The 21,642-nt window shown below is 41.9% G+C and overlaps 1 protein-coding gene across 2 annotated transcripts in view; it reads left to right on the top strand.

The window, feature by feature from the left end:
- The window catches only part of LOC106599258 (dipeptidyl aminopeptidase-like protein 6), a 128,980-nt gene that overhangs the window by 32,158 nt on the left and 75,180 nt on the right, over nt 1–21,642 (top strand). The window contains exon 1 of one of the 2 annotated variants that reach the window (XM_014190397.2): nt 18,906–19,032. The exons of the other annotated variant lie outside the window; for it this stretch is intronic. Coding sequence (XP_014045872.1) covers nt 18,973–19,032 — 60 coding nt within the window. The 5' untranslated portion in view covers nt 18,906–18,972. Of the gene's footprint in view, nt 1–18,905; nt 19,033–21,642 lie in introns of those variants that run through there. 2 annotated transcript variants of the gene reach the window in all.

The raw sequence follows: 21,642 nt of genomic DNA, 5'->3' as shown, positions 1-21,642 counted from the left end.
TTTATTTTATCACATTCCCAGTGGGTCAGAAGTTTACGTACATGCAATTTGGTAGCACTGCCTTTTAATTGTTTAACTTCGGTCAAATGTTTCGGGTAGCCTTCCACAAGCTTCCCACAATAAGTTGGGTGAATTTAGGCCCATTCCTCCTGACAGAGCTGGTGTAACCGAGTCAGGTTTGTATGCCTCCTTGCTCGCACACGCTTTTTCAGTTCTGCCCACAAATGTTCTATATGATTGAGGTCAGGGCTTTGTGATGGCCACTCCTATACCTTGACTTTGTTGTCCTTAAGCCATTTTGCCACAACTTTGGAAGTATGCTTGGGGTCATTGCCCATTTGGAAGACCCATTTGCGACCAAGCTTTAACTTCCTGACTGATGTCTTGAGATGTTGCTTCAATATATCCACATAATTTTCCTTTCTCATGATGACATCTATTTCATGAAGTGCATCAGTCCCTCTTGCAGCAAAGCACCCCCACAACATGATGCTGCCACATCCGTGCTTCACGGTTGGGATGGTGTTCTTCGGCTTGCAAGCCTCCCCCTTTTTCCTCCAAACATAACGATTGTCATTGTGGCCAAACAATTATATTTTTGTTTCATCAGACCAGAGGACATTTCTCCAAAAAATATGATCTTTGTCCCCATGTGCAGTTGCAAACCGTAGTCTGGCTTTTTTATGGCGGTTTTGGAGCAGTGGCTTCTTCCTTGCTGAGTGGCCTTTCAGGTTATGTTGATATAGATTGAACTGTCAATTTCCCTCAGCCTGGGGCTCCATGCAAGATCTCACCTCGTGGAGATGCAATTATCATGAGAACGGTGAGGAATGAGCCCAGAACTACACGGGAGGATCTTGTCAATGATCTCAAGGCAGCTGGGACCATACTCACCAAGAAAACAATTGGTAACACACTACGCCGTGAAGGACTGATATCCAGCAGCGTCTGCAAGGTCCCCCTGCTCAAGAAAGCACATATACATGCCTGTCTGAAGTTTGCCAATGAACATCTGAATGATTCAGAGGACAACTGGGTGAAAGTGTTGCGGTCAGATGAGACCAGGCAGCAGCAGAGCTTCATGTAGTCATAGACCCCACAACTCGTAGGACAGCAGAGCAGATTGCTTTTCCCTGCACACTGAAAGGGGTGAGAGAGATATAGAGTAGATAATGAATGCCTCGTGTTAGGGGAGAGTTGATGGGGAGAGATGGAACTCGGAACTAAGAACTGTGATTTCCCATACTGGAATCTGCAGAGTGAGGCCCACTGAGACAGGAAACAGATCTGAAATGATTGATGTTCATCCTGCGCTCTAGATTGGTTGTCAAATCATGGGAATGCAGTAACTCTATTGTCGGATGTGTCAATCTGAATCTCCCCAGCTTGCACTCATACTGTATGGCACTATGGTCTATTTCCATACAAAAATAAGTCTGTGTTGATAGCATGGGACTAGATGCCTTTTTTTTTACCTGTTTGGTTCCAATGATGTGTCGAACTGGCTTGTGACCAAGGCACGACTCCAACATCATCATTAAGTTTGCAGACGACAAAACAGTGATAGGCCGGATCACCGACAACGACGAGACAGCCTATAGGGAGGAGGTCAGAGACCTGGCCGGGTGGTGCCAGAATAACAACCTATCCCTCAACGTAACCAAGACTAAGGAGATGATTGTGGACTACAGGAAAAGGAGGACCGAGCACGCCCCTATTCTCATCGACGGGGCTGTAGTGGAGCAGGTTGAGAGCTTCAAGTTCCTTGGTGTCCACATCACCAACAAACTAGAATGGTCCAAACACACCAAGACAGTCGTGAAGAGGGCACGACAAAGCCTATTCCACCTCAGGAAACTAAAAAGATTTGGCATGGGTCCTGAGATCCTCAAAAAGTTCTACAGCTGCAACATCGAGAGCATCCTGACTGGTTGCATCACTGCCTGGTACGGCAATTGCCTTGCGGCCTCCGACCGCAAGGCACTACCGAGGGTAGTGCGTAAGGCCCAGTACATCACTGGGGCTAAGCTGCCTGCCATCCAGGACCTCTACACCAGGCGGTGTCAGAGGAAGGCCCTAAAAATTGTCAAAGACCCCAGCCACCCCAGTCATAGACTGTTCTCTCTACTACCGCATGGCAAGCGGTACCTAAGTGCCAAGTCTAGGACAAAAAGGCTTCTCAACAGTTTTTACCCCCAAGCCATAAGACTCCTGAACAGGTAATCAAATGGCTACTCGGACTATTTGCATTGTGTTCCCCCTCCCCACTCCTCTTTTACGCTGCTGCTACTCTCTGTTTATCATATATGCATAGTCACTTTAACTATACATTCATGTACATATGTACATACTACCTCAATTGGGCCGACCAACCAGTGCTCCCGCACATTGGCTAACTGGGCTATCTGCAATGTGTCCCGCCACCCACCACCCGCCAACCCCTCTTTACGCTACTGCTACTCTGTTCATCATATATGCATAGTCACTTTAACTATATCTACATGTACATACTACCTCAATCAGCCTGACTAACCGGTGACTGTATGTAGCCTCGCTACTGTATATAGTCTCAGTACTGTTTTTCACTGTCTTTTTACTATTGTTTTTATTTCTTTACTTACCTATTGTTCACCTAATACCTTTTTTGCACTATTGGTTAGAGCCTGTAAGTAAGCATTTCACTGTAAGGTCTACACCTGTTGTATTCGGCGCGTGACAAATACACTTTGATTTGATTTGATTTGCTCGGGTGCACAGGTGTGCAGCTCCCCGCCGTGCAGAGACACACGAGATTGAATTCCACTCAACTTTCTAGAGTTTTCCCCATGAACACTATCAACATTTCCCTTTTCTGTGGGAATTGTGATCAAATCAATGCAATATTAGCCACTTTCAATGCAACATAGCGAAACAAAACAAACTATGCGAGAGATTTTGTTGTAGTCAGAGCGCATCAGAGTAGGATTCTATTGCATTGACAGGCACAACTCAGGCCTGTACTCCACAGACCTGTGCACCATAACCAATCAGAGCTGCAGTAGGCCTATATGCAAATAGTCCATTGCCATATATCGATTTGTGCCGTTCACTTTGAACTGGACTGTATTTACAGTATGAATGGTCGGGACTATATCCCTTGTTTTGAGATCAAAGCACAAGCTGCATGTATTCACGTGTGCACATTTGTTCATATTCTTTGCTATTTAGTGAGTTATTAGCCCAGTTATAGCTAATTGTGTCCTACAAGAGCACAAAACGTCTACATTTCTAGGCATCTTTGAAAAGCGAGTCCAGTAAAGAGCTTTTTTTAATGTCTTAAAGTGGCAGTGTTGCATTTTGAGCCTAATTTGTCTGATTCTCTGTAATAATGGTATGGGAATAATAATGCATTTTATTTTGTAAAGTGGTTTCTTGCATCAAACAACACAATGTTCAGTCACCTCCTTGTTTGAAGGACAAGTGGATAAACAGGTTAATGTCAAGCCCGGTAGGCTTACATTGAACATGTAGGCTTACATTGAACATGTAGGCTTACATTGAACATGTAGGTTTACATTGAACACCACACATTGGCTGCTACTCTAGCCTGAATGATAGAACAGCTATTTCCATGTTAAAATGTTATGGGATGCATTTTCTCCATTGTTTTTGATGGTATGCCACTCTGGTAGTCCTACATTATGATCAAATAGCCACAGTAGCCCACTTGACCACTGTCTGAAACTGTAACTTAAAGCAGGCACAGCCTTAGTGTTCACAGTAAACATGCCCCGGAAGTTGCACCGAATTTTCACAATGTTTCAGTTTGCGCTCAGCAGACCTGAAATTTGCTAAGTGCCAAAAAAATTAGAGGGAACATTGGTTGTGACCAACTGGCAAGTTATTGTGTGGGTAATGGAGCAGTGCTTGGACTAGAGGACTGTCGAGCCTCAGTGTGAAACAACTCTTTATTGAGTAGAGCCGTTTCACTACTCTAATTTGAAGTGAACAGTTCTATCATGTCTGGATGAATCCTTACTTCACTAAATGCTACACTCATAAAGATAAACATGTCAGACTCTTACAATGGGAAAGTTACATTTTTATTCGCACTGATAGCAATCACAGTGTTGTATTGGTAATCCGCAGTGATTGAGAAAGACTAGTAGTCCTATTCTACCTTGAACAGGATGTACAACTATACTGACAATACAGTACCGATGCATTTCTATTAAACCCATTCAGAAACAAACAGCCACCACTGAGCCTAGCTAAACCTAGCTCAGTATGGATCATTATTTAATTGCATTCATAAACGGTGAGTGCGAGACGGCCGACCCCAGAGTTCAGGTGAATTCCCCCTGGTAGATGAGAAGGAGAGGGACACGTAAGCAGAAAGGATAAACATCCCAGCCCACAGAGGGTATTGAGCAGCTGTAAAGTGGCTGGGATGTTGCTGTGTGGTGTGGTGTGGAGTGTTATGCTGATCTTGGCTGAATGGGGAGAGTGAGATAATGGCCCTGGTAAGTGACTTAGTGCTGATTGTTGTGAAAGAGATGATGCTGAGCTGAGAGCCTGTCCCATTGACTCCCATAGTGTTGTGTTTCAGCATTGTGTGTGTGTGTGTGTGTGTGTGTGTGTGTGTGTGTGTGTGTGTGTGTGTGTGTGTGTGTGTGTGTGTGTGTGTGTGTGTGTGTGTGTGTGTGTGTGTGTGTGTGTGTGCGCGTGTGTGTGTGTGTGTGTGTGCGTGTGTGTGTGTGTGTGTGTGAATGGCCATTTGTAGCCGTCAGACAGCTAGTTCTATCTTATACTGTAGAGTCACTCTGTATACTGACCTGACCTGCTTTAGTTTGATAGGATGGGTGTCACGTTCTAGCCGCTGTTGGCTAGCTCAACAGGGGGTCCTTACGATGACGCTTGTCTACACTTGAGAAAGGAGGGCTGTGTCTCGGTGTCTTGCTGAGCTAAGCTGGACTGAATACAAACATACTCTCTAGCACACACACACACACACACACACACACACACACACACACACACACACACACACACACACACACACACACACACACACACACACACACACACACACACACACACACACACACACACACAGTTTGTTAATGTGAGGCTTGGGGATTTTATGCTGAATCGCTGAGTGTATGAAGGCTCTCACCATGATGGGCTAAGGTGTGTCTCCACTATGGACAGATCTTGACTCAGCTTCACTCAGCCAGTCCATATCACTCTGCTCAGTCTCTGGCTCATGCTAACAGCCCTTCCTAACACTTGGAATGAAAACTCGCAAGTTATCCAGAGTGGAAAGAGTGTGGAAGGTGAGTTTGGCCTCTCTACTTATACATTTGTTCTTGGTGTGACTTTATAGCTTTGACAACTTTGATGTTCCTAGATTTTTATTTCTCTGATATTTAGGGCTTTGCAGATGGATTTGTATGGATTTGGGAACATAATGTTGGCCTGATTTTGTGTTAGCTTGATGTATTACCAAGATTGTTAATATATTGGTTGAAGTATGGGTGTTATGATTTGCAATTAACTGTCTCAGATAGTTGAGACATTTGTCAGCGTGATCTATCCTTTTCCCTCAGTCAAACCTTTCAGGTGTTTGTTGTCGCATTCTCACTTTGAAGATATATGTTTCTCCAACAAATGAGCTTTGGTACAGTTCTCTATATTTTATTGCACATAAAATAAATGGAATGTAAACAATTCTGCTGCACATTCCAGAAACAAGTTGCACAGTAATTAAAAACAATGCTTCCCCAGCCGAGATAATAGGGGCTGGGTATTTACTGTTGTAGCAACACAGATGGCCTTATTGCTGAAATTCAAAGCTAGGTGGGCACAAAGGTATTGTATAGAGAAGCTAACATAAAAGGAGTCGTCATGTTGTCCAAATAATCTTCTTTGCTCGAAAAGAAAAGCAGTACTAAGAACAATTGTTACCTGATGTTTACCATTAGAGCATCGCGTTTTTATGTGAAGAATGCCCTGCCATATAAGCTAGAAGAGACAGAGTACGGACATTTCAGAGCCCCCAACCTTCTCACAAATATAGTTTTACAGTTTTGAAATACCCCAAAGGACACTTACAGCGAAGGATCCATTAGGTGGGTAGTGATGTACAGTGTATCATAATGGACCATATCCATGGGTATAAGTTGTGGTAAACAATCCCGTTTCTGTAATGTGCTTCTCTTAGATAATACCTTAACATGCATAGTCAGCAGGGGTATAATCATTACTCCAAACAGTTGCAAAACATTCCTAGCGTTTCAATTGGACAGATTCAGCAAACAGAGAGGGACCTACCTGAATCTGTCCAATAACAACTGTTTTTTGTTGCAAACCAGAATATTTGGAGTAATGATTAGAGAGTAATGATTACACCCCAGCTCAAAGTATGTAGTAAAGCTTTATGTTTTATGTTTATTATGACTCCAAGTGAATTAGACCTTCTCATCCTTTGTAATACCATTTAGTTTTTTTCAACCATTGGAAATCCTCTCATGCATATCCTAATACATTTACAATGCTTACTCTAATGCATTCTCCTGATTAATATTGTATTACTATTCCAATGAAGGTTTCTTGGTGCTAAGAGCTGCTCCATATTTTGCCAGAGTGCATGGACCTCATATTGCCTCATTTGTGATTCAACTGTACCTGACCAAACTATAAAACTATTGGCTGCTCCTCGACATATACTACCAGTCCTGAGCATATACGAAAGTCAGCAGGCTATTGGCCAAAATAGGCTGGCCAAACTCAGGCCAACAAGGTGCGGTGAGGACTCATGTATGGAGACTATATCCTCTGTAATTTTGATCACCTCATGTTAATATGCTGTGCTGTGCTGATACTGATCTGTTGGTATTTCCAGTGCAACATCCCAGGGTTTTGTCATCTCTGTTGCTTTGATATTGTGATATGACTGAACATTTCATATGTATATGTCCAAGCTCCTGAGAGATTTGGCTTTGCCACGATGCTGTGTGTCTCATTGATGTTCACAAGTGGGATTGTCTTTGTTCTGTGAAACATTATTTGCGTCATGTTTGTATGTGTGTTTGGGGGTGTTTTCGCTGGGTCTGTAGAGAAGAGGTAATGTTACTACCGAATGCAGGGGTGCAACTTTCACTGGGGACGGGGACGGGACATATCCGCCCCACATTCTGAAATTGCATTTTTGTCCCCCACAGTTTTATCATTGGAATATGATACAAAACGACTCAATGGTGTGCTTTAGGACCATGCAGACGCCTCAGAGCAGTCGGGTAGGCTGTTTGAAGTGTGTATCCGACTGGAACCAAAGTTGCGCCCCTGACTGAATGAGAGAGAGCTGAGTACGAATGTGAGAGAGGCTTTCAAAACTTCACACATCGATAATACTTTTTTTAAAGGATTAAATCTGATATAATACTTAGTCTAAACCGTTGAATTTGCCTACACCGGATTCTCCTTTATGCCCAACCCTATGTTGGGTTCTATGGTTATCCTTGACCATGCTCCTTCCTCTCGTTGAACAGTAATTACAGGAGGACATTTTGTATGGATATATTCTTCGTCATGCCCTTGACTCTGCCCCAGGATATATTTAGCTTTATTTCCCCTCACATACAGACACGAACCAGGCTCTGTTAACTTGTGTTTTAAGATTGATCAAGAACTTTCTGCTCCTTGAGACTCACCTGGATTTCATCTTATTCCTGAAGTGCTGCACGTTCTTTTAGCCTGGTCCGAGATCTGTTTGTGCTGTCTTGCCAACTGTCAGGTTTGGAGTGCTACGTTTGACAGGCAATGTTTTTCTGCTGTAGATAATGTATTATATCCTTGACCTGCCACTGCAAAGCCCCCTGTTACTATTCATTCATATTTTATTGCTGTTGTTGTGCTCACTCCATGCTAGATTACCATGGTAACTACTTGCCAATAAATAGCTTTGATTTTAAAGGTCCTTTGGCTTCATTCGTGTTTTACGGCTCTATTGTAAGCAGTTGATGGGGAGGAATAAAGTTGATGAGGCCCATAAGTCTGGTTTATGTCACTATAACAGCAGATGGGTTAATGGCCCTTTAATGAGTGCTGAGTCATGATGAAGAGAGTGTGTGGATCAGGGGTGGCTTTAGTGAGGTGAACGTTGCAGATCGTTTTACCTTTGGATTGTTTTTTGCTGCGAGGACTACTGTTTAAATGTTGCAGGGTAGTAATGTAGAGAATAAAGCTGACCGACACGATTCCCTATTCTACCTGAAAGACAAACATATCTGTTCTACACAGTACAATTCTGTCTGACCGTTTTGTAACGTTGCACCATGCTGAACAGGCCCCAGGTGTCTTTGGAATTCTTGCTGTTTTGCTTCTGAAATACTTGTCCATGTTATTTGGAAAACCTCTTCTTGCTTTAAAGGCACTCAACATAAAAGCTACAGTGATTTAGTGATGTTTCTTCTGTCATGAGTTGTGTTTAAGAGTTTGATTGCCTTCGACTTGATTTGACTGTTTGGGTTAATACCCTTAATACCCATTTGGACAAAACAACAACTGTTTATTTCTTGATTACTTTGCAGTAAATTGCTAAGAGGTCCTCTTGGGTCTTTTTCCCCTTGGAACTAAACTATTCCACAAAAGTTGCTGTTATGAAATATTCATGACCGAGATGGAAGAGATGGCACATTTCTCTGTCTGCTCCTGGCTTTCCCCACACTAGGTGAGGACAGGAGAGAAGCGCGAGACGAAGGAGCCATCAGTGGAGTCATAACATAAGTAAACAAAACCAGTGAGAGATTATGCAGTCGGGCTCCAAGCCTGTGTTGGTTTATGGGGACTAGAGACTACACATGGGTGAGCAGAGCCCTCTGTAACAGTGTAAAGCTGCAATCATCAGACCAAAATCTTTCACTCCACAACTGAACACACACAAAGCTTTGTAAAAGTTGCTTTGTACCTAAAGGCACTCTCACATCAAACTCTCGTATAGGCCTACTGTACAAAAAGTCATGCAATTACACACAAGGTGGCAAAAAACCTACTCAATGAAATGACCATTGGATATTAGTACTGTGTGTGTGTGTTTGCATGTGTGTGTGTGCGCCAGTACATACTCGTATGTGAGTGTGTGTGCATGCGTATATGCGTGTATGAGAGACAGACATTCGTGGCAGATTAATGATTTCCCTGCGAAATGCCCCTGATGGTAAAAATGAGATAATGAGCTTGATGAAGGAGCCATAGACTTGTTAATTACCTTTCTGTAATTACTGAGCGATGAGAAAGGCGCCTACTCAAACTCTCTTTTCGAAACTTCTCTCCCTCTCATTATTACATGACAGATGGAAGTGCATGTTTTTACAGCAATGAATGGACGACCTTTTAGAATACAGATTAACTGTGATGAACTATGCCAATCCTCCCCCATCTCGCTAGTTTAATGTTCTCTTTCAGACTTTCAAATCAAATCAAACTTTGTTTGTCACATGCGCTGAATACAACAAGTGTAGACCTTACCGTGAAATGCTTACTTACAAGCCCTTAACCAACAGTGCAGTTCAAGAAAGAGTTAAGAAAAGATTGACCAAATAAACTAAAGTAAAAATAATAAAAAGTAACACAATAAAATAACAATAGTGAGGCTATATGAAGGGATACCGGTATACCCCTGCCAAGATGTAGAACAGAAGAGCTGTGGATGGGAGATGGAGCTGCTCAGTGCTTTCACTCTGATAATATGCACATGGTAAACTGGAATGGAGCGGCAGCTCAAGAAGGTGTTGCGTGCTGCCAATTGTAAAGTGAAGGTGCGCGGTGTGAAAATCCAAACAGCCAGGGAAGGTCAGGCGAGGGGGTGGTCAGTGATGGCCAGATGGAGTAACACCAAAGGGCGTGGGGAACGTGACAGACTCAACTATGCCTGGATTTGTCAGACAGCTGGCCTAGTCTGGTGGTTACCGTGGGAACAGGTTGTTTTTTCCTGCAGCCACAGCATTGGAACCTTGAGACGCTTCACAACTACCTCACTGATCCACAGGGTCTAATTCAGGGAATGCTTGAAGGCACACTCTGTGTGTTACACGAGTGGGCTGCAGTTGTGCATTGAGTTGGTTCTTTATACAGCCGTTATTTTGTCCATGAGTACACACATCCACGCACACACCTTTAACATACAAGCCAATAGGTCTAATCTGTCCTTTAAGATAGCCCTCAACGCTGTTTCAGCCACAGAAAGTGCATAGTGTGTTTGGCCATAGATGGTTTAAAGTGGTTGTTGTCTGGATGGATCAAATCAAATCGTTATTTGTCACATCCACCGAATACAACAGGTGTAGAACTTACCGTGAAATGCTTACTTACAAGCCCTTAACCAACAATGCAGTTTAAGAAATAGAGTTAAGAAAATATTTTACAGGTCAGTGTGCGGGGGGTACAGGTCAGTGTGCGGGGGGAACAGGTCAGTGTGCGGGGGTACAGGTCAGTGTGCGGGGGGAACAGGTCAGTGTGCGGGGGTACAGGTCAGTGTGCGGGGGAACAGGTCAGTGTGCATGGGGTACAGGTCAGTGTGCTGGGGTACAGGTCAGTGTGCGGGGATACAGGTCAGTGTGCGGGGGTACAGGTCAGTGTGCGGGGGTACAGGTCAGTGTGCGGGGGTACAGGTCAGTGTGCTGGGGTACAGGTCAGTGTGCGGGGGGTACAGGTCAGTGTGCGGGGGTACAGGTCAGTGTGCGGGGGTACAGGTCAGTGTGCGGGGGTACAGGTCAGTGTGCTGGGGTACAGGTCAGTGTGCGGGGGGTACAGGTCAGTGTGCGGGGGTACAGGTCAGTGTGCGGGGGTACAGGTCAGTGTGCGGGGGTACAGGTCAGTGTGCGGGGGTACAGGTCAGTGTGCGGGGGTACAGATACCCCTTTGGACTGTGATGTCAGTGGAGTGAGGAGAGCAGATGATGATAATGATCAGCTATCACACCGCTGGCAAGGCCTTTGTCTCCTCTCCCCCGCACACTCCCTGCTCTGTCTCTTTAATGACCCTGTACAGCTGGACATCAGTTACCACGGTGACATGGCTCTTTATGTAACATCAGTCTAGACAGGTTTGTCCCTAACAGAGGCAGCGTACAGGAGCTATGTAAAACGTGGCTTTATTCTCCAGGAGTAACCACCATCTCCATCAGTTCACGTGACAGACAGGAATTTCGAGACACAGGTCAGGCATGACTAATCAGTAATGACCATCCAATTCCCATCCTTACGTGTTTAGATTGGCCACTTTAGTCAGATCATCTCATTTGAATCAAAGATGTCATGCATGAGGTGAATGCATTTCTTTTGTAAATGTGAAGTGGAAACAATTTCAACCAGGGACACTTACTGTAATCCTGCTATTTATGGGATATTCCCATAGTATGTCTTAGTTTCTGCATCAATAGCTAAACTGCCTGTGTCATGAATAAGTGGTAATGTATCTCCACTATGTAGATTGGGTCATCAAATGATAATACGTTTGTTAAATGCTGCTGACCAACATGCAAGTGTGTGGCTTCCCTTGGTGATCACTGGACGGCGCTAGCATACATGATGGGGTAGCACTGTGGACTGACTGACCGTGGACTAACATTCTGGGGTAGCACTGTGGATTGACTGATCATGGACTGACTGACATGCTGGGGCAGCACTGTGGATTTACTGATCATGGACTGACTGACATGCTGGTCAACACAATATGAAGGTTCTAGTGTTAGGACCACTGCTATAAATGTGTTCTTGGACGAATAGGAAACATAATAGGAATAAATCAACCAAAATGTAGCTCCAGACAGCCATTGTGTATGCATGCTTAGATGCCTAATGGTGTTTTCATTCTCAAACGGCTAGAAAAGTCTCCCCTGGCCTCCCTTGACCCATCATTGTTAGATTTCTCCAATTAAATGTGAATGTCTGTTCTGTTGTTGCTCCCTTCTGTCTGCTGGAGGATGAAGATAGATGTTGCCAGGCACCTACCTAGGCTGTGATAATCAATCCTTCCGCCCGTCACTGTGTCTGAGGCTCTGCTGTCGTTTGGCTCGGCCTGTCTGTTGTTCTCTAGCCCACTCCACTGTATCAGCAGTGTTTTGTTTTTAATTCAGGGGGTTTATGGTCCAAACGCAACCACATCCCTCTGTCCGTAAAGCAATGTGGTTCCAAATAAATTGTAGGTAATGATTAGGACACTGAGTATTTAGGATCCATTTGCTTTTATCTTTTAGCAGTGTTTCGGTGCCTCAGTGAATGACTAGAGGGCATGTATTAATGGAAGTAACAGAAAACAGGGTGAAGAGAGAGAAGTTTTAAGTCTTATACACACCTTGCATTGTGTCACTGCGGTATTCTGAATTCCTCCCGTAAATATGAGATTTATTCATTTTGATCTATTTACCATTTTGTACATTTGTTAAGCAACAACCTGTTTGAAATAGCGTATGCTGCATAGTGTATGCTACAGATGTCAAACAGATTATGAGTATAGCTGTTTGGTTATGACAAGCTATATTTGATTGATTTGAGGAGCTATAGAAGGAGCTAGTTCCACAACAGACCTTGCACTGATCTGCTGAAGTCTTCCACTGCTGCCAGTGAAGCGGTGCATTTGCTGTCCATTTCATGTGGTGCAGAAATCTGTCAATTAAGCTGTCCATCTCATGTGGTGCTGAAATCTGTCAATGGGAGCTGTCCACAGTTTGCAATTTTTGGGTTCTGCAAACTGCTGTCCATCACTGATTGTTCAAGGTGGGGCTGAAATGTTGAACTATCTTACCTTTGGTGTCACTGAAGTATGGCCCCGTCAGTTAAAATATCCACACATTTCAGCGTTATCTGAAGTTTCCCAGTTCTCACCGTTGTCTTACCTGGCTGTCTGTGCTGCCAGGTTTAACAATCCTATCGTTCTGCTTTTACCGTATGCTTTATGAAAACACAGATATTGACTAGACTAGTTCCGGAGTAGCCGGAAGGTTACTTCTTTCACTACACATTACATCTGTACTTAGTTTCTATGAAAACATTGTCCATAAATAAAGGTTTATTATGTGGTTATTAAAATACGTTTTGAACAAGCACACACTCCCTGATGAAATGTTATTTAGTTATGATTCCAATAGCCTAATTTTACGAGGCACATTGATGTTTTCTCATTGCAAAAAGACTGATTTGATTCAGGCAGTGCAGGTTTGGAAAAGGGAATACGTTAATATGGGGCAGTAGGTAGCTTAGTGGTTCGAGCGTTAGGTCAGTAACTGAAAGGTTGCTGGATCGAGTCCCTGAGCTGACAAGGTAAAAATCTGTCGTTCTGCCCCTGAACAAGGCAGTTAACCCACTGTTCCCCGGGAGGCCATTGTAAATAAGAATTTGTTCTTAACTGACTTGCCTAGTTAAATAAAGGTCAAATTAAAATAATCTGCTTGATTGAGCCTATATAGCCTCAAACACAATACAACAATATTTTGAAAATATGACATCTCCTTGAATCAACATTAGGAGCGAACTATGTTTATAGAACTAGGAAATATATTTATACATGTAGTTATCACCTACCCACACATATAGCCTAGAAAAGTTCTTCACTAATATTGGTTTGTTTCTATTTCAAGCTCCCATCACTGAGTCAGGCTTATGTTCCCTACTCTACTCTCTAGAGGGGCGAGTTTACCATTTCCCCACATTTGACTGGTGCAAGAGGGCAGTCGCTCTGCTGAGATTGGCTCTGAATCTACATTAACAGGGAGTATGCTTCCATGACCATGAGAAAGAAGAGCATCAGTTTAATAGAAATAAGCAGGCATGCAGGCTGTACTACCGGGATCTCACTTTAGAGATATCTCTATGGAGTTTTCAGAGACGTTCCACAAAGTGAGTGAGATGCAGGCAGCCCAGTACAAACAGAGTGTCTGATGGGAAGGAACGGAAACTATTTATACTGCATGTGGGAGTACTACTATACAACAGTGTTTCTCAAGGGGCTGCGTGGCCACACACTTTGTATTCAGACTCAACTTACTGTGGAAGAACTGCACTGTTGGTTAAGGGCTTGTAAGTAAGCATTTCATGGTAAAGTCTGCACTTGTTGTATTCGGCGCATGTGACAAATAAAGTTTGATTTGATTTGAAGAATGCTCTGTAGAATGGTGATATTAATTATGTGTATTTATTGTGAGTGCTTCATAAATGTGGTACTGTATGGCTCAGTTGTACCGTATATTCTTTAGGTTAGGTTTTACTCTGTGTTCGCTCCAGAATGCTGGTAAGAGCACAGATGACAAGACAGGGGATTATGGTCGAGGTGGTTTAACTTCTTAGTGATCCCTTTGCGCGCCGATTTGACAACACGCAGTGAAATAGCAGTGCGCCAAATTCAAAAACAGAAATACTCATAATAATAATTCATAAATCATACAAGTGTTATACATCGGTTTAAAGATGAACTTCTTGTTAATCCAGTCACAGTGTCAGATTTCAAAAAGGCTTTACGCCGAAAGCAAACCATGCTATTATCTGAGCGCAGCACCCCATCAAACAAACACATCAAAATCACATTTCAACCCACCAGGCACGACACAAAAGTCAGAAATAACGATATAATTCATGCCTTACCTTTGAAGATCTTCTGTTGGCACTCCAATATGTCCATTAAACATCACAAATGGTCCTTTTGTTCGATAAATTCTGTCGTTATATCCCCAAAATGTCAATTTATTTGGCGCGTTTGATTCAGAAAATACACCGGTTCCAACTCGCACAACATGACTGCAAAGTATCTAATAAGTTACCTGTAAACTTGATCTAAACATTTCAAACAACTTTCCTAATCCAACTTTAGGTATTTTTAAAGAAAAATAATCGATACAATTTAAGACGGAATAAACTGTGTTCAATACCGGACGAAAACAAAGTGGAGTGAGCTTTCAGGTGGCGCGCCCCAACCACAACAGTACACTAGACTCGACCCTCGTTCTGAACAGCCCTACTTCTTCATTTCTCAAAGGAAAAACATGAACCAATTTCTAAAGACTGTTGACATCTAGTGGAAGCGATAGGAACTGCAAGCAAGTGCCTTAGAAATCTAGATCCACATAGAAAATGCATTGAAAAGAGAGTGACCTCAAAAAAATTAATTCCTGGATGGTTTGTCCTCGGGATTTCGCCTGCCAAATAAGTTCTGTTATACTCACAGACATAATTGTAACAGTTTTACAAACTTTACTGTGTTTTCTATCCAAATCTACCAATTATATGCATATCCTAGCTTCTGGGCCTGAGTAGCAGGCAGTTTACTTAGGGCACACTTTTCATCCGGAAGTGGAAATAGTGCCCCTTAGCCTTAAGAAGTTCTAATGACTCAGCACAGCATATTGTATGTAGTACATTGGCTAGGGCACTTTAAGGCTTTGATTGACAGTTTGTATACCAGGGTTAGATTTCCGGTGCCACCCATACGTAAATCTGATAAATGGAATATATATAAATTATTGATACTCGTTAAATTAGATTGCCATGTATGCTAAAACCATATTTCTCTTTAGGAGACAGGAGGAGGTGCCTACTCTGCTTAGTAATTAGTACAAACATCATTACGATGATTCAGCTTGTTCTCTGAGGTCTTGAAGAGTAAACACATGTTTATAGATTGGTTTGAGAGGTGTAATCCATTCAAGACTCATTGGCGTTGTCTGCATAGCTCATAAATAACGAGGAGAAGTAATAACGTTCCCCAAAACTAAGCCCCATTTGTTAGACCGGTCACTGTCTGTTACTCTCTGACCTCTGAATGGGGGCATCAACAGAGGGACCACCAGATCACTGAATCATTATCAAAAATACCTTTTGTCAATGGTCAGCATCACAAACATTAATCTTGGCTAATCAGAATGCAGCAGTAACCCCCCTGGAGGCCATATTAATTAGATTAAATGACCTGTATAAATGTTTGTTGTTATCCCTTTGTAGTTGAGGTTTCAGCTCTCCTTACCTTCAGCATCTCTCTCAAGAGGTGAGGATACGTGTTCCCTCAACCTGTAAATAGATTAGCTGCTTATCAATGAAATCAGTACACAATATTATTTACCAGACCACCGGACTACATGATTAGTAGTTTATAAAGTTAGGAAAAGTCCAATCTTTTAAACTTCTTGAAATCCTCACTAAATTCTGTAGCACCAGTGGCTCATAATCTGTGGATCTAAATGGATGCATGAACAACTGGAACCACTTTAACACCTCTTACATCTAGATGTTCCGCTAGCGGAATGCCTCGCCAATATCCAATGATAGAGCGTGGCGGGAATTACAAACTCCTCAAAAATCCCAAAACAATTTTTCTAACATATGACTATTTTACACCTTTTTAAAGACAAGACTCTCCTTTATCTAACCACATTGTCCGATTTCAAAAAGGCTTTACAACGAAAGCAAAACATTAGATTATGTCAGGAGAGTACCCAGCCAGAAATAATCAGACACCCATTTTTCAAGCTAGCATATAATGTCACAAAAACCAAAACCACAGCTAAATGCAGCACTAACCTTTGATGATCTTCATCAGATGACACTCCTAGGACATTATGTTATACAATACATGCATGTTTTGTTCAATCAAGTTCATATTTATATCAAAAACCAGCTTTTTACATTAGCATGTGATGTTCAGAACTAGCATACCCACCGCAAACTTCCGGTGAATTTACTAAATTACTCACGATAAACGTTGACAAAATACATAACAATTATTTTAAGAATTATAGATACAGAACTCCTTTATGCAATCGCTATGTCCGATTTTAAAATAGCTTTTCGGTGAAAGCACATTTTACAATATTCTGAGTAGATAGCCCGGCCATCATGGCTAGCTATTTTGACACCCACCACGTTTGGCACTCACCAAACTCAGATTTACTATAAGAAAAATTGGATTACCTTTGCTGTTCTTCGTCAGAATGTACTCCCAGGACTTCTACTTCAACACCCAATGTTGTTTTGGTTCCAAATAATCCATAGTTATATCCAAATAGCGGCGTTTTGTTCTTGCGTTCAAGACACTATCCGAAGGGTGACGCGCCGGCGCGTATCGTGACAAAAAAATTCTAAATATTCCATTATCGTACTTCGAAGCATGTCAAACGCTGTTTAAAATAAATTTTTATGCGATTTTTCTCGTAAAATAGCGATAATATTCAGACCGGGAGACCTTTTTTTCGTTCAAAGACTGAAAATAGAAAATGGAGTCTTCACATGCACGCGCGCGCCCGTGTCATTGTTCTCAAATCGACCACTTTCCAAAACCCCTACTGTTTTTCGCCCAGAGACTGCAGAGTCATCATTCCCCGTTCTGGCGCCTTCTGAGAGCCTATGGGAGCCTTAGAAAATGTCACGTTACAGCAGAGACCCTCTATTTTCCATAAAGAGGCTATAGAAGGACAAGAAATGGTCAGAGAGGGCACTTCCTGTATGGAATCTTCTCAGGTTTTGGCCTGCCATATGAGTTCTGTTATACTCACAGACACCATTCAAACAGTTTTAGAAACTTTAGGGTGTTTTCTATCCACATCTACTAATTATATGCATATTCTAGTTTCTGGGCAGGAGTAATAACCAGATTAAATCGGGTACGTTTTTTATCCGGCCGTGAAAATACTGCCCCCTATCCTAAACAGGTTAAATGGATAAAGAACAACCTGCAAAGCTAAGGCTAATAACCAAGGTCATTTAAGGCCTCATATTCTCATTCTTAAAACTTTAACCAACTTCACCAACAATGCAGACCCGTGATTCAGTGCTGGCGATAGGGCTGGGGTGCTGGCTGCTCAAAGTGAGCTGAATAGGTAGTGACACATTGGGTCTCAGAGCGGAAGGCTCCTCAGTCCTCACAGCTCATTGGGGAGGAGGTGAGGGCTGGACTGGGCTAAAATTAGGCTCTGTGGTTGAATGACAGAACTGTGTGCTTCCATGAGTACTATGGGGAAAACAACACGAAGCAACAGACACTGGCCCTGCACACAATGGCAGCACAGGGACCACAGGACAGTATATAGGGCAAAACGTGGTTCAACATTCATTAGCCTAAGACTTGCGAAGAGTTAGGAGGGAGGAGAGGAGGAGTGGATAAGGAACAGAGCCAACATTAATTAACAATGTCAATGTGATAAAAAATTAAGGATTGTCTCATTAGTTGGGCTTAATTGTGTTACAGAAAATAAATTAAAGATTGTAAGAGAGAGACAAAATTAGAAAGATTTTAAGGAAGTGCAGTGATGGTGTTTATGAATCCTGTATTTTTTTTTATTCTCACTTTCCTTTCCAACCCTATTTGCATAGTTGCATCATTCAAAGAACACCTTAGTTGCACAGTGTAGATGACTCTTAATAAGTTCAATTAAAAATATTGAATTATTCATATAAAGTAAGACAAAAGATCATTTTCTTCTAACCATTTCGCTTTTACCCTCATCATCAATCTACCATATAATTACTGCAGGGGGATATTGGAAATACAGTTTTTATTTACACTCTAAGTTTCATCAGTCACATTCAGTAGCAGCATCACTGGTCCAGAAGTGATCAGAGAACAGGTGTGATGCTGATGATGATGATAATGACACACAAGAGGAAGGAGGCAAAGCTGAATTGCTCGACCGCTCACCAAATGTCAATCTCTCCTCACTGAAGCTATTCTATTGTATGCAGTCAGGTGCAGTGATGATTGGTTTACTGAATTCTACTCATTTTCGCCTTCATTGCTGTAAAGACAAGAAAGGGTGTCATCTGTGTCACATCTCTGAGGATTGGTGTGTATTTGAGCTCTCTCTCTCTCTCTCTCTCTCTCTCTCTCTCTCTCTCTCTCTCTCTCTCTCTCTCTCTCTCTCCATTGAAATTGAAAGCGCGGCACGGTTCGCAGCACTCCGCACCTGTCTGTTTGGGCTTGACAGCTGTGATCTCACTGCTGTAGTTAGTTATCATGACTTCTCCCAAGGAGCCAAATGCGCCGGTGAAAGTGACTCAAAAGCATGAAGAGCAGGTATGGCTTTTACTCTAGCGTATGGGTTATTCATAAATCATAGACTAATATGCTAATATACTATTTCAAATACGTTTTAAGAAAAGAAACTGCACCGTTTATTCAAGACACGGTCAGGATAGGCTACAGATGTTTGCTCTGGCAGTGAGGGCTTGGGTCCGATCCTTTTCGCTGCTCACTGACAGTTTATAGCCTAATAGATTTCTCATGCAGACATCAGAATATTTTAAAGCTTTACTCTGTTTTTTCTCACAGTAGGCTGCCGCTGCATATTGAGTTTTATAAAATCCGATGGGAATCGTTTTTGAAGCTTTCATAATTTATGTTTTAAAAAATGACAATAAAGAAACACAATCCTACCCAATCTGATGTTAATATTTTGCTGCTCACTGATGTCTATGTTCACGTATTTGCATGGATGGAACATTGTACACCATACATGCCTAACTTTAGGGGTTTTGTTGGAAGTTGGTGTAAATTATAGTCAAGCTAAACTTCTGTTTTAATATTCGGTCGTATTTTAATGTAGAAAAATATGAGGAAATGGAAATAGATGAGTAGTCAATACAGAGAAATGTATGAGTAGTCAATACAGAGAAATGTATGAGTTGTCAATACAGAGAAATATATGAGTAGTCAATACAGAGAAATATATGAGTAGTCAATACAGAGAAATATATGAGTAGTCAGTACAGAGAAATATATGAGTAGTCAATACAGAGAAATGTATGAGTAGTCAATACAGAGAAATATATGAGTAGTCAGTACAGAGAAATATACGAGTAGTCAATACAGAGAAATATATGAGTAGTCAATACAGAGAAATATATGAGTAGTCAGTACAGAGAAATATATGAGAGTCAATACAGAGAAATGCATGAGTAGTCAATACAGAGAAATATATGAGTAGTCAATACAGAGAAATATATGAGTAGTCAATACAGAGAAATGTATGAATAGTCAATACAGAGAAATGTATGAATAGTCAATACAGAGAAATGTATGAATAGTCAGTACAGAGAAATGTATGAGTGACAATTCTGTATATTATATACTTGGACTTGTCAAGGCTAATAAAGAACCATCAGCGATGTGTTGCTTTTAGACAACATGATACCAGAGTAACAGTGCTTCAGGACCAATGGCAATCATTCTGTGTGTTTGTGCATGTGTGTGCGCTCGCCACGTGTGTGTGTGTGTGACCTTAACAACTGCAGTGATTCTGATTTTAGCCCAGACCTCTGTATAATTTTGAATGGATATTTCTGTATTGTCTGCACCTATAATTTGTTCCTGGGTGGGATTAACATGAAATTGTGTTTGTGTACTGAGTAGGTTCAACAGAACATCACATGAACATAATCCCATTTCAATATGACTGTTTGATTGAGGAAGAGATGAAATGATGAATGTCTGTCTGGAGATTCATCTACAGTTCTTCCATTTCCAATATCCCCTATAGACAGTGTTGTATTCACTTCTCAATATTCTGGTGAGTTTCTGTATCTCAGATGTTATTGGAAGATAAATATCTGAATTGTTTAACACAATTCACTTGGTTTCCCTGTAGCTGCCGGTATGCAAAATTGGAAGTCAAGGGAACATCTTGCTAATAGTCTTTCGATTTTTGCTGGATCATTCAAAGGTGACTCAGTGTGGGGAGTCTCTGGATGTATCTCTTCAGAGGTTGTACCCAACACTTGCTGAACATTCCAGTAATCAAGACCCAGGAGAAAGGTCAAACTTCTCCTGTTCTAATGAATACTCCAGGCTGGCATGGTATTGGCTGTTTGCATTCTCAATTGGAATACTCAATTGAGAATGCAATTGAGAACTGAAGAATGGTTGGACTTCTGAATATCGTAGAATAACGTAATCACTAATGTTTCTCCATTCGTCTGTGTAACTGAGGACTTTGGTGGATAGCTCCTGTGTGCTGGTAAGGGCACAGACAAGACAGAGGATTGCGGTCGAGGTGGTTTAATGATGCTGAAGATTCACAATACAGGCACGGAACAGCACAGAACATTGTATGTTGTACATGGGCCAGGGCACTTTAAGGCTTTGATTGACAGCTTGTGATAACTAAGAGTGTGTGCGTGGTCTGCAAGTAAAGAGACAAAGAAAGATACAATAGTGAATGACATATAAACATAATACAATATCTAATTCACTATACTAGAAGCAATATGCATGTAATAATAACATGGCTATAATGGCTTAATGCTATACGTAAGCAATAAGGCACGCAAGCCTGTGCTGTATCATGAATACAGTCACCCATTTACCAGTGACTGTATTCATGATACAGCACTGCCTCGCGTGCCTTATTGCTTCTATAAAACTGTTACCAAGATATTAAAATAACAATGAAAATATGCAATTCATACAATTTCATTCTTCCAGGCTGGATAACATTCTTAGCTAGCTAGCCAACCAACTTCAGCTAACTCAGTCACGTCAAACATTGACCCTGGAATGACAGTACACTAGCTGCATTTTCACGTGTTTGAGCTTTTTTTCTATTGGCATTTACTTGGATATGTCCATGATAATGACGTTGAGGCGTTGTTTTGACTGGCTCAGAAAAAGTTGTCTCGTCTGGGCACC

This window comes from Salmo salar, chromosome ssa03, assembly GCF_905237065.1.
Source record: "Salmo salar chromosome ssa03, Ssal_v3.1, whole genome shotgun sequence".
NCBI lineage: Eukaryota > Metazoa > Chordata > Actinopteri > Salmoniformes > Salmonidae > Salmo > Salmo salar.
This window is presented reverse-complemented; position numbering and strand designations above follow the sequence as displayed.